Source organism: Armigeres subalbatus, chromosome 2 (assembly GCF_024139115.2).
Source record: "Armigeres subalbatus isolate Guangzhou_Male chromosome 2, GZ_Asu_2, whole genome shotgun sequence".
NCBI classification, from domain to species: Eukaryota; Metazoa; Arthropoda; class Insecta; order Diptera; family Culicidae; genus Armigeres; species Armigeres subalbatus.
The window spans coordinates 31,192,148-31,205,509 of NC_085140.1; the positions used below are offsets into that span (position 1 = coordinate 31,192,148).

The 13,362-nt window shown below is 40.4% G+C and overlaps 1 protein-coding gene across 7 annotated transcripts in view; it reads right to left on the bottom strand.

The window, feature by feature from the left end:
• LOC134218414 (neurabin-1) overlaps positions 1 to 13,362 on the bottom strand; it is a 217,043-nt gene that overhangs the window by 73,289 nt on the left and 130,392 nt on the right. For 6 of the 7 annotated variants that reach the window (XM_062697377.1, XM_062697375.1, XM_062697374.1 and 3 more), the window contains exon 4: positions 4,105 to 5,414. In XM_062697377.1, the coding sequence (XP_062553361.1) occupies positions 4,105 to 5,383 (1,279 nt within the window). In that variant the 5' untranslated portion in view covers positions 5,384 to 5,414. Of the gene's footprint in view, positions 1 to 4,104; positions 5,415 to 5,489; positions 5,692 to 13,362 lie in introns of those variants that run through there. The other variant, XM_062697372.1, reaches the window with a different exon arrangement.

The following is a 13,362-nucleotide window of genomic DNA, read 5'->3' on the forward strand; positions in this document are numbered from 1 at the left end:
TCCGGATACGAATTCCAGAAAGTCTTTCGAAAATTCTCTCAGCTATATTCTGGAATTTCTCTCAGGAATTAGTTCGGAAAAAGTTCCTTCAGAAATTTGTTTAAGAAAACTTCGGGAAAATCGTTAAGGTGTTTTCCCGAAAATTCCTCAAGAAATTCTTCTATACGAAATTTCCTTAAGAATTCCTGAAGAAATATCCGTAGAAGTCCCTGCAGGTTTTTTTCAAAGTAACTCCTGAAGAAACTTCTGACAGTCTTAGATATCTCCGAAAATTCCTTTGGACATTCCGTCAAGACTTAGTTCAGAAATTCGGATATACCTTCTGAAAATCCTTCTTTTTGAAATATCTACAGAGAATGTTTTTGGAGTTCCTTGGGAAATTGTTTCAAAATTCCAAAAAAAAGTCTCTCTTCAGAAATTTATTAACGGATTACTTCAGAAATTTCTGTCAGCTTCGGAGTTTTGCTTTGGAATTTCTTTGTAAATCAATTTGATATTCCTTCATATTTTTTTTTAGTAATTCCTCTAGGAATTCCTTAGCAAGTTCCTTGAGAATAATTGTTCCTGAAATTCCCATAGGAATTCTTCCAAAACTGCTTTAAGCAATTTAAAAGAGAATTTCTCAGGGTAATCCTTTGAAAATTCGTCCAGAAAATTGTTTTGTAACTTCATGAAGCTACCTACAGACACTGACAAAACTAGCTCTTTACACTTCGTTGATTCGTCCAGTCGTCCTGTACGGCCATGAATCATGGACGTTAAAAGATTCAGATAATCAAATTCTCAAAGTGTTTGAGTTGAAAATACTGTGCTCAATACTTGGCAGCATGGTGGAAAATGGCAAATGGAGCAGACGAATAAATGAACCACGAGTTAAACCAAGTATACAAAAATGCAGACATAGGCAGGTTGATAAAATAAGCCAGATTACAGTGGGTTGGACATGTAGTGCGTATGCAGAAAGAGAGACCAGCAAAAGAACTTGCAGAGAACCTGGAACAGGACGATGCGGAAGCAGCCGCTGATGCATTTTGGATATATTGTTAGGAATTCCTTCGAAATGTCTGTGGGGATTTGCTCAAAATTTTGTTAAAAGGTTCCTACTACACTTTCCAACACTACTTCAGCAATTTTCTCGGAAAGTCCTTTAGAAAATTCTCTTAGGAATTCCATCAGAAAATAGCTCATTCTTTAATAAATTTCCGAATGAATTCCTGCAGGAATATTTTGTGTTTTACTCAAGGAATTTCCCAAAAAAAATCTGAATGGATTATTCTTTCTAAAATAGAAAAATTCTGCAGACATTATCATAAGATTTTACGAAAGAATTCCTAATGAAATGTACTGAGAAATGCCTGAAGGAATTTAAAAAAATAATAGTTTCCTCCAGAAATTCTTTCAGAAACTCCACCAAGAGCTTTGTTGACATATTTAGGCAAATTTCAGGAAAATATTAGATTTTTTCTGAAACTTTGTTATTTTGAGATCAAAACGACTGAAGTGTATCTAAATCCTAAATTGGAAATAAGTTTTGAAAAAAGTTATTATCATTTTTTTCCATGACTCCGAAATCTGATTCTTAACACTTATGGGCCAAACACAATTGATACGTTTGCGTGCGTTTTGACAGTTTTTCCATGAGAAAACTGTCAAAACGCACGCAAACGTATGCATTGTGTTTGGCCCATTAGGGGTCACGAAAAAGTGAAGCAGGATTTATTGTTAAAATTTGATTAATCAAAATCAAAGAGTAACAAAATAGTGGTAATTCAAATAACATTTTGAAATCAGGTATTTATTAGTATCGGCGGCAATTGACTATTTTGAATGTGCTGTTTGATGATCGGCAAACGCAGAATATTGCAATTTTAATCCACTGAAGTTGGTTTTTACACGGGCGATTCCTACCGTGTGAATCAAACCGCGTTAATCCAAAAATCTACGGTAAAATTGATTTTTTCAGCCATTGATTTTTTCATCCACGCCGGTTCACGCCGCCGCCGCCGCCGCCGATAAAAGTCAACGGCGCGCCGCCGTGACGCCGCCGCCGCCGGGGCAAAAGTGACCATCACGCCGCCGCCGCCGATGATAGGACCGGCGCACAGGTCTAGTTATGCCATCGTTATGCGAATTCAATTGTATGTTTGACGTGTTCTTCTGGGAATTTAGATAATTTAATTTTCAAAATTTGGAACAGTTTTGTGGAAATGGAAATGTGTGAAAATAGTCATTTCTAATTATTTTTGTAAAGGGGTAATGCGATAGAAATTGAATAACTACAACAAATATCTTCTTAATGTTTATGAAATATCATATGATTTTCCGATATATCGATATTTTTATTCCAATATATCGGTGATATCGATACTTTGATTCGATTATCGTATCGAATCAAATATCGATATTTTGAAGTATCGGAACGTCCCTAGTACCTACTGCCTTGGGAAGTGATTTTGTTAATAACGCCTTTGTAACAACGATCTTATTGGAACAGGCACGAATTAAAAAATGGGTATAGGGTAACGGTACCAATAGTGGAGGTAATAGTAGATCCACAAAAGAAAACATTTTTTAAAATAATAAACTAATAAACAAGCTAACGAAAATTGGACAGGTGTCACTTAACATCAATAATTACCAAATATTGCTTGCACCACTATGGGTACACTGTTCCTTTAGTGGCGGTAAAAAATAATTTTGGTTCCTATAGTGGTGCTATCCATTGGTTTCTTATGAGATACGCCACTATTGGTACAGTTGCACCACTATAGGTGCAAGGGAGTCAATTTGGGTTGGTCATCAATTCCATATTTATTACGTAAAAAAATCAAATTGCATCAATCTTCGGCAACTGCACTGACTACTTCTATCCACACAATGTTCGCATAGGTATCATTCAACTCTGAGCAAATAATGTATGCTATTGGACCCCATCCGCTGTAGGGGCTTTGCAATCAACACCCTCGCCCACCAAGGTGACGAACACCAATCAATTAAACGAGCAAATTGCACCCATCACTTCTATTCATCCAGCTTGATTGTAATTGATCCCCAAACACTCTTACTAGTCGTTCATAAACCCCATACCCTCTCGGTACGACCAGTTCTACTCGACAGAGAGCTAATCTAATAATTTACATGTCACTCTAGCAAGCGGCACACCACACCAGACTTCGAAGATTTTTTCCCATGACTCTCCCGGCACTACATGCATGCCTACACCTACGCACGCAGAAAGTTTTATTTGCAGCTACCGATTAAGAGCGGGTCAATCGACACACGCCCACCAACATCGACCGACCACGTAGGAAACTGAGAGTGGAAATTACCGTTTCTGATCAGATTACGACCATGACTTATAAAACGAATATTTACATTCGCCTAATATTAGTTGGTTTAGTTTATGGTGTTTCCAATTAGTGTATTTTGTTCTTATTATTTAAGATCTGTGTTTAAAAAGTCGGCCTGTGGACCATTTATAAATGGTGTTCGATATCGGAAACAGTACGGCATGTTCTTCGTTCTTGCATATGGGCCGAATAGTTTTGTGATTTATTTACATTTTGACACTCACGCGAGAAGCAATTAATCATCGCCGCGCGCCTACAGCCACCACTGTCGAATATTTTATTATTTATTCATTCAACAGATATCGATTCATTTCAAATTTTCCGGTAAATTAGCGTTTGAGCTTATCTTGCCATAAATTTCTTGAGGAGGGTTGCAAGTTACAATGTGTCGGTGGTAAAACACAAAGAACGTAGCATAGGCATGTAATATAATTCGAATTAATAATAGAATTGACGGACAATTGTTCGCAATTTTTTTAATGTGAAACTCAGATCCCTCAAGCAATCTTATGATAAGCTATGGTGGATTAAAACACGCAATTTCAACATATTTTCACAACAATGCCTACGGGAATAAGAAAAAAAGTCTTAATGACGTCTTGTATCCCATAATAAACGCAACGTTCCCTTATCAAATAAAATTCCAAACCTTCTGACATCAAAACAATCAGCCTCATCGATCGCACATTACTTTATACTACCTGTTTAGTAGGTGTGTTATCACTAAAAACGGAAAATGTCTGAAGTCACTCACCGATTTTTTCCTCCGCCGGGATGCCTTCGTCTTCGTCCAGCTTGTTGTCGCTTGCTTTCTCCGTGGGTTCGTTCTCCTGCTTTTCGTCTTCGGTGTGAATCGGCGAGGAAGGCCCTGACGAGGCACTGGCCCCGGGGCTCGGCGACGAGCTGATGGCGTGCGCCGGTGATGTCAGCCCGCTGGTTCCGCTGTCCTTCTCGGTCGATTGGCGTCGCAGACCGCCGAGTTCCGGATATTTGAACTGCCGAGTTGTTTGCTCATCGAGGTTGGTTTCCAGCGATTTCTTCCGGATGCCCTTTTCCGGTGGCTCGTCCACGGACTTGTTGCTACGTAAAGGAGCAACGGGAGGTAGTGAGGATGGAATGATTGGTGGCGGTGGTTCCGCTTGTCGGAGCGGTGATTTTAGTTTTTCCGGGCTGATTTTTGTGGGGCTTAACGTGCTAGGGTCGATTGCGTGTGGAGGAACTGCTGGAGGAAGTTTGGTGGGCGATGGGAATGAATTCTGGCGAATGTTTCGAGGACCCTTCTCCGGGGGAGGTGGAGGAGGAGTTTGTCTTTTGGGAGGACTAGGCGGTGGCTCACTTGGAGATTGAAGCCTGTGTTGAACTGGAGCTTCTACACGAGCCGGTCTGCTTAGATCTTTGGGTGGTTGCACACAAGCCTCTCCGTTGGTTGTAGCTGGGGTGACACTCGGAACATTACTTCCTCCAGGTATGATTCCCGTACCCGGGACAGTTCTTATAATATCACATCTATTGAAATCGCTGCCAACCTTTGTGGTTCGCGTTTTTGAAAAATGTGATGTCCAGTTCTTCTGCTTTTCTATCAACTCTCGCGAGTTAAACTTCCGTTCCGGCTTCTCCGGCTTTTCGGGTTTCTCCGATTTCAGTCTCGATTGATTAAGTATTCTATTGGAATCGATTTTGCCAATTCCATTAGTTATTGAATGATGCCTCCGCTTGGGAGAAGGCGATCGATCATGTTCGGAGCCTACTTCCGACAGATTATCCTCCTTACTACTGGAATGTGACATCTTAATACTGAATGGTGGTGGCCTATTCACGCGCCCTTCACCGAGTTTTTCAAACAGTGCCCTTGCGTTGTTGAATCGTGCGGCGTGTGATTCAGTTCGCACAACTGTAGCCGTAGGAGATGGATGGTTTACGACCTCTTTGGCGGATACTTCAGGTGCCAATTCAACCGGCTTTCGCTGAAATAGATTAGCGATTTGGGATACCTTAGGCCCCGAAGCGGCATTCGCAGCCGATGATTTGTCCATCTTGTGGATTGATTTCACTCGTTACGGAAACCTGAAATAGAACCAGAAAGAAAGCACATAATCAGTATCAACGACACATTCAAATCTTCCACTTTTATATGCTAACCATGATGCTTGCAATATATTTATTCGCCAGCAATGCAAAACAGGAATTAGCGACGCGAAGCACGCATAAACGATAGCTTAAACCGTGATCATGGATTGGAATAAATTCCGCGCATCCAACCGAGCACAATTCTCGAAAAATACTACACCGAGCCTACAATTGTTGAGGTTTTATCACTCCGTTTGTTGAACGGTCACTTTCGAAGCAGACTATGCACTGACACGGAGGGAAATCACCAAGAGATATTCTCTCATGCAAGCGTTTCTATAAAGCAAACCCGCCAATCGCCACGTGCCCTTGGTGCTGTTATACCGTAAGCAAACAACGCAGATAGTGTTGTCGTCGTCGACTGCAAGCGACAACGTCCATAACGTAACGAAAATCTACCGACCAGCCAATCGACCGTTCAACCGACCGGCTCGTAAAGCTGATAAGATATGACAATTTGGTTGCTAGAGTCTTCCCTTTTCGCTCGTCGCAGCTCGCGCTAAAATGCGAGGAAAACAAGATGCACTCTCTCGTGTTCGGCTCTGCGACTTGGATTTTGAAGCAGGGACTAGGAAGGGTAGTAGTGATAGAAAAGAGAGACCCAAGTGGTTGGTGGCGAATGACTCGAAAGATTGCAATTAGGTGATTAAGGTTCTCCGTTGATAGATAGTGAAGAAGAGCTTCGGGTTGAATCTTGAAACAATGAAATCTTCTACTGTTTTTTTGCAAGTTACTGTATACATGCATAGTGTTTAACTGCAATGACATTCCACACTGGTGATGGAATATTTGCAATAATAGATTATTTGTACCTAAACTCATGTAAGGTCGTCACATGCTTGGAAAACTTATCTTAAGTAAATTTATATTTTAGCACCTATAAAATAAGAAAGGTATTCGATGGTAGTAATCACGACATTCTTTCAAAATCTGTATGGTAACAGTTTGAAGGTCTTTAACTCAAAATCGCCTTTCATGTTATTGCATATTTCAATATCTTCGTCTACCTAAACTTTCACAACCTTCCCTCCACATTTGATCTGTGTTTTACTTTGTGAAAAATAATTGATTATTTTGAAGAAATAATTCATTGAAGAAGCGACCTTGATGCAATAAATAACCTAATCACAAACGCTTTTTATTCAGGTTTGCAAACAAACACCATTGTATGACTACCACTGTGTTTGAGTGAATAGAGTAGCTTTAATAAGAGGGGCGAGGTTGTCTATTAATTACAGGAAACAAAATGTCTTGAAATTAGAAAATACGTAAATCAGCCGTTTTAGGTTGAACTCAAAAATACGGTCGGGTCGACATCAAACAACTTTATCCATTATTTGTTCTCACTGCCGAAAAAGGAACCATAATGTTAAATCAAGCGCGCGTAGTCTAGCAAAATGCACTGTGGGAATGAACAGACGTTATTTTATTTATTAAAATTCTGATTTTTTAAAGTTTGGATCGTGGAGTCCAGCAGATAATAGTAGCAACAAGTGATTATAATATTTTTATTATTCAATAATTTATTTTTGGTTAAAACAGAGTAAGGTGGAAAATGAATACGAAAGTACGAGTATGATGAGTTAATATCTGATGATTATGAGCATCCAAGTTCCAATTCTCACACTTCCACGGGTCTGCCGATGACATACGACCACCAGTTAAGCGTACGTAGGGGAGAACTGTCCAAAAAGCACGACTTAAGCTTTTTCGATGTTTTCACTAATATAAACAAGACTAATACCGTATCGACGTGCAGATGCAAAATTTAAACTAGCTACATTTCACAATGATCTCCTGTTCAAAACAACAAGGTTTCGTGACTTTCTGACGCATTTAAAATATGTTTTAAAAATGGACCTGGTCCAAAACGACCAAATGGTGGTGTAACATGACTCAATTGCGTGTGAAATAATGGTGAACGCATGGTTGTTTATTTATCTTGGCGAATTGAACTAAAATCTTATAAGGGTGGTTCAATAATGATGTCACAGGTTTAAGGGGGGAGGGGTCTGAGACTTTGTGACAGTACATATACTAGGTATACAAAAAAGCGAGACAGAGGGGGTTCTAGAAATCCCAAAAAGTAGTGGACGTCATACTTGAATCGCCCCTATGGGTAAGGTGGAAGGATCGCAAATCGATGAATTTAAGTAGAAATGAAGGCATTTCGCTCAATCTTTGCATTGTAGCTCGATTATGAATAGGGTATCTGTTCCATTATTAATAACATGCTCCTATATCAATAACTTTCGCAAAACAGGGAATTTAGGCTCAATTTGTGTCGTGTTTTGATGTTTTCCGACGTGCTCACTGCTGAAAAAATTCACAAAAATGAGATACAAAACAATTAGCGCACCAATTCTTTGTTTTCGAATGGTATTGATTTGGGTACACGGTATGAATTCAAGGAGCAGTTCCCCTAACTAATATTGAATTGTAATGGTAATACAGGGTCCGGCCGGATGTAGAAGAAAACTCTAAGGGGTCGCACTAATTACATAATTTTTTCTTGGTTTTTCGGACCCCCCTCCCCCCCTTGTAAGATTTTTCCCATACATTTTTTTGTTCATGTGCAAAGTAAGAAAATGACAGACCCCCCCCCCTCCTCCCATATGTGCTTACGTAATTATTGAACGACCCCTAATGAAAACGTATTTTGAACTATAATTCTTCTTCTTTTTATTGGCATTACATCCCCATACTGGGACAGAGCCGCCTCGCAGCTTAGTGTTCATTAAGCCCTCCACAGTTATTAACTACGAGGTTTCTGAGTCAGGTTACCATTTTTGCATTCGTATATCATGAGGCTAGCACGATGATAAATTTATGCCCAGGGAAGTTGATACAATTTCCAATCCGAAAACTGCCTAGACTGGCACCGGGAATCGAACCCAGCCATCCTCAGCGTGGTCTTGCTTTGTAGCCGCGCGTCTTACCGCACGTAATAAATATGAGTGTGTGAAGCGTGCAATGAGAAGTGAAAAAAATTTTGAAGTGAAAAAAGAATTTCAACGAAAAATTGTTCTAAGTTTCTACAGGAAAATGTTCGGAAAATCCACGGAAGTTTCTGTTGAGTACTCTTCAAAATTTACACAGAAAATTCTTCAGATTTTCCGGGGGAGATTGTTCAAAATGTGGACATCAACAAAAAAATGGATTTCAACGGCAAATTGTTCGAAATTTTCATAAGAAGTTCATTGGAATTGACACAGGATTTTTTAAAACTTGAATTTAAAGGAATTTATAACTAAAATTGTTCAGAACTTTTATGTGATTTCTACAAATAATTCTTTGTCATTTGGTGAAAAGCCATTTAGACGAATGGCACTTTTTTTAAATAACACGTTAGGTCGAATTTCATCTAACCAAATTCCATTAAGCCGAATTAAACGTTTGTCCGAAACGGTATTAGATCGAAAATGGAATTTGTATTAAAAAAAGGAAGGGCTATTTTGCCGAAAATCATTTAGGGGAAAGCCATTTGGCCGAATAATACGTTTAGTCGAAAATCATCAAGTCGAATTGCAGTTGGCAGAAATGAACGTTTGGGCGAAATAGTAATACAACCAAGTATACAACGGAAAACAGTTTGGGCAAAAATTGTATTTACCCAAAGCGACATACGGCCGAATTCTCAATTTGGCCGAAAAAGCACTCTTCCCTAACACGTCGTTTGGTCGTTAGGCCGAATAGGATATAAGGCCGAAAATGTCGTTTGGTCGAAATGGTTGTTTGGCAAAAGGGCCATTTGGCCGAAAATGTCATTTGGTTCAACGCCCAAATGTTGATTACTGAACGGTCAACCCATCCATTCGGCCATATAACAATTTCGGCCAAATGGTCTTTCTGCCACACGACCATTTCGGCCAAATGGCCAGTCGGCCGAACGACATTTTCGGCCGTATGCCCATTTCGGCTAAATAAAATTGTCGAATTGTGGCTTTCGGCCAAATGAACCTACCTGTCATTCGGCGAAAAGCCATTTATTCGAATGGCACTTGGTTAAATAACACGTTAGACTGAATTTCATCTCACCAAATTCCATTACGCCGAATTAAACGTTTGTCCGAAACGGTATTAGGTTGAAAATGGCATTTGGCCGACAACGACCAACAGCCGAACTAGTGATTTGACCAAAAAAAGTTGTTTGCCCGTTTGACCGAAAAAGTCATTTGACCGAATAGATCATTCGGCCGAAAATGCGTTTTGGTAGAAATTGTTGTTTGGCAGAAAGAGCTGTTTGGCTCGAAAATGTCTTTTCTGCATAACAACCATTTAGGCCAAACGGCATTTTCCTCAAAATGACCTATTGGACTAAACGGCTTTCAGCCTTACCAACAAACAAGTTCAGTTACATAAGCTATAGAGGACTATTTTTAGTCATTTAAGGGCTTTAGTCACCTCCAATGTTTGTTGGGTTGTGGCATTCGGCATAAAAGTCTTCTGCCAAAGACTCTCCTCCGTTCGAAAATCTATTTCAACAAACCCTTTTTTGGGTTTTCAACGGGCAATCCGAATCGTCAAACTGCAGATATTAGGGTTGATGGAAAAGGTATGGAGTCCATTCCCAGTTCTAGCGATTGGTAGAACGTGAGAAATACAGAGAAAGATACAAAGCAGGAGAGTGGAACGACCCCGGGATTGAAACCGCAACCACCTGCGTATGAGACAGAAGCGGTAGCCATATGACTATACCAGTTAAGACAGAAGAACAACAAATTAAGAAGGAAAATGAAGGATGAAAAACAAATGGAAAAATAAAATAATAAAGGAGAACTTCTTACTTCTCCCTTCTCCTCTCTTCACATATCACCCTTCTTACTTTTTACTTTACACATTTCACTTCTCGCTATCTTAATTTTTTTATATATTCGGCCAATCAGCATTTGGTCAGACACCCTTCGGCCAAATGGCCTCACATCTTCAAAACAAGTTTTTATTGGAGTTTTTACCCTATGTTAGGGGCGATCCAAAACAATATTCGTAGCGGGCGGCTTAACCCTCTAATGCCCAAAAACGCCTTTAAACGTGGTATTTCGATTAATTTTTAATGTCGATCAATAATATAAACTTCAATGCATGTTTCAATGTAGTTTAAAGTTAAATTTTAAAATTTTCACGTTTATAAAAATGAAAATTGAACAATTTTTGGTTCCTCCTCGTATACCTTTAACCCTTATGTGAGTGACGGGGTACCCGGGTACCCATTCTGATATTGAAAGTTAAATAACTTTTTGTAGATAAGTTCAAATACTATGAAACTTTCTGACATCTCGTAGAATGTTGAGACGAAGCGATGGGCAAAGTTTGAGGTCCAGGTTGCGATTAGAGCGCTTATTAGGGGTCGAAAACTATTTATACCCCTTAAACGGGTGACGGGGTACCCGGGTACCCAATCATATAACAGAGGGCCTGTATATTTATATGAGTGTTTGATTATATGAATCTTTGCGTATGTCACTGGGACAAAGGCTGCTCAAGTGCATGTACATATTTTTGGAGGTGTGTGTGTTTTAGAGGCCACCGGGTGGCCACCTGGAAGATCCGGAACATCCGTAAAAATGGTCAATTCGTTAATTCCATCGTACTGCGACGGGATTTTTTTAGAACCATTTTCTGCCGAACCCTGAGTAGGGAATTGATGCTTTGACCCACTTCCGGCCTTTGTGTCCACTGGGTGGTCCCCTGAAAGATCCGGAACATCCGTAAAAATGGTCAATTCCTAAATTCAATCGTACAACGACGGGATTTTTTTAGAATTATTTTTTGCCCGACCCTGAGTAGGGAATTGATGCTTCGACCTACATACGGACCATTGTGTCCACTGGGTGATCCCCTGGAAGATCCGGAACATCCGTAAAAATGGTCAATTCGTAAATTCCGTCGTAGAGCGACGGGACTTTTTTAGAATTATTTTTTGCTGAAACCTGAGTATGGAACTGATGCTTCGACCCACATACAGACCATTGTGTCCACTGGGTGGTCCCCTGGAAGATCCGGAACATCCGTAAAATCCGTTTGAACGGCTGTTCGGCCACATTGAGAGTTGACGTAAAATCAATGTCAACTTCTCCTCACGAACAGCCTAGATAGCCGTGTGGTGTCGGCAGCCGGTTGTTTGGCTAAGAATAACGCTATGGGTTGCCTTTTCAAGTGGTAAACGTCCACCCCTAATTCTTTGTGTGACGTGGCTTTATGCTTACCGTGCTTACAAATATGGTTAGGAGGTCTGAGCCTAACCGCAAACGGAGCCTGTGAAGCACCAGGGCGATCTTCACAGTATGGAGTCCTTGCTACGCTAATCGGAGCTATGGCGTACTGGACTGTTTGGTTCTCCGAATTAATCGGCTACTCTTATTCAATCTCAACTTGAGGTTAAATAAGGGATTATGAGTATGTTTTTATTTAGTTTTTCATCTTATTGTCACCTATATGGATTCGCTTTATGCGTTTTCCACAGTGTACTCTGTGTTTCGTCCTTGACGTTCTTGATACGATACCGACTTGGTTTCATCGTTGCTGTTCACATAAATGTTGAAGTTGTGGAGTGTATTATCGTAATTCGTAATGGCTACAGTTAGGATAGCTCAAATCAATCTTCAGCACAAAAGAACAGCAACGATTAATCTTTGTAGACTTATGCAAAATGGCAAATCCCAAGTGGCTTTGGTGCAGGAACCCTATTTTCGCAAGGGTAGCTTCTACCTAGGAAACCTAGTGAACCCGGTTTTTGCTGCTTTCAGTAATGAAATGGCAAACTCTCGATCAATGCCGCGTGCATGTGTACTTGTTAACAATGCTATCGTTGCTACACTTATCTCTGAATTAACAACGAGAGATGTATGTGCCGTCACAATTGATGCAACTGGCGGAACCCCCGTCAGGAAATACGTCTATTGTTCGGTTTATTTACCACATGATGAACCATCCCCTACGGATGCTTTCAAACGAGTTGTCATATATTGCACTTCAAAAGGCCTTCCGCTAATTGTCGGCAGTGATGCTAATGCTCATCACATCATCTGGGGTAGCTCGGATATCAATCTGAGAGGCTCCAGCTTGATGGAATACTTAAGTAGTACCGAACTTGGTTTACTTAACATAGGCAATCGCCCAACCTTTATGGTATCTAATAGAGCAGAAGTATTAGACATAACTCTCTGTTCCAATAGAATCAGTCACGAGTTGACGAATTGGCATGTGTCAGATGAGGAATCTATATCTGACCATCGCTACATCTATTTTGATCAGTTGAATGTTTCTTCGCAGACCTTGCGTTTTAGAAATCCCCGTTCAACCAACTGGGATCTCTATACAGAGTTGCTCTCGACAAAATTTCATGGATATCTACCATCCATTGAAACTCCTACCGACTTGGATGATGCCGTTGATACTACAACGTTGCATATCGTGGAAGCTTTTGAAGAAGCTTGCCCCTTGCGTTCTGTGAAAACCTCAAGAGGAACCCCGTGGTGGAATTCCGATTTGGCTAAGCTCAGGAAGCAGTGTAGAAGGAGTTGGAACAGACGTCATTCAGCAGGGACGGATTCTTTCAAGTTGGCTCGCAAAGCTTACAAGAAGGCTCTACGATCTGCTGAACGATCCGGCTGGAAAAACCTCTGTGCAAATGTTTCCAATTTGAGTGAAGCCAGTCGATTGAATAAAATTCTTGCGAGATCCAAGGATTTCCAAGTTGGCGAAATTCGCAAGCCAAATGGCGACTACACTTCTTCTGACGAAGAAGCGTTAGAGCACTTATTTGATACACACTTCCCTGGATGTGTAGATATAGCATCTTCGGATGTTCCTGATGTCTTTTCATGTAGTTATGGGTCTTGGGCTCAGGCTCGTAGAATCATAACTACTGAATCGATTAAATGGG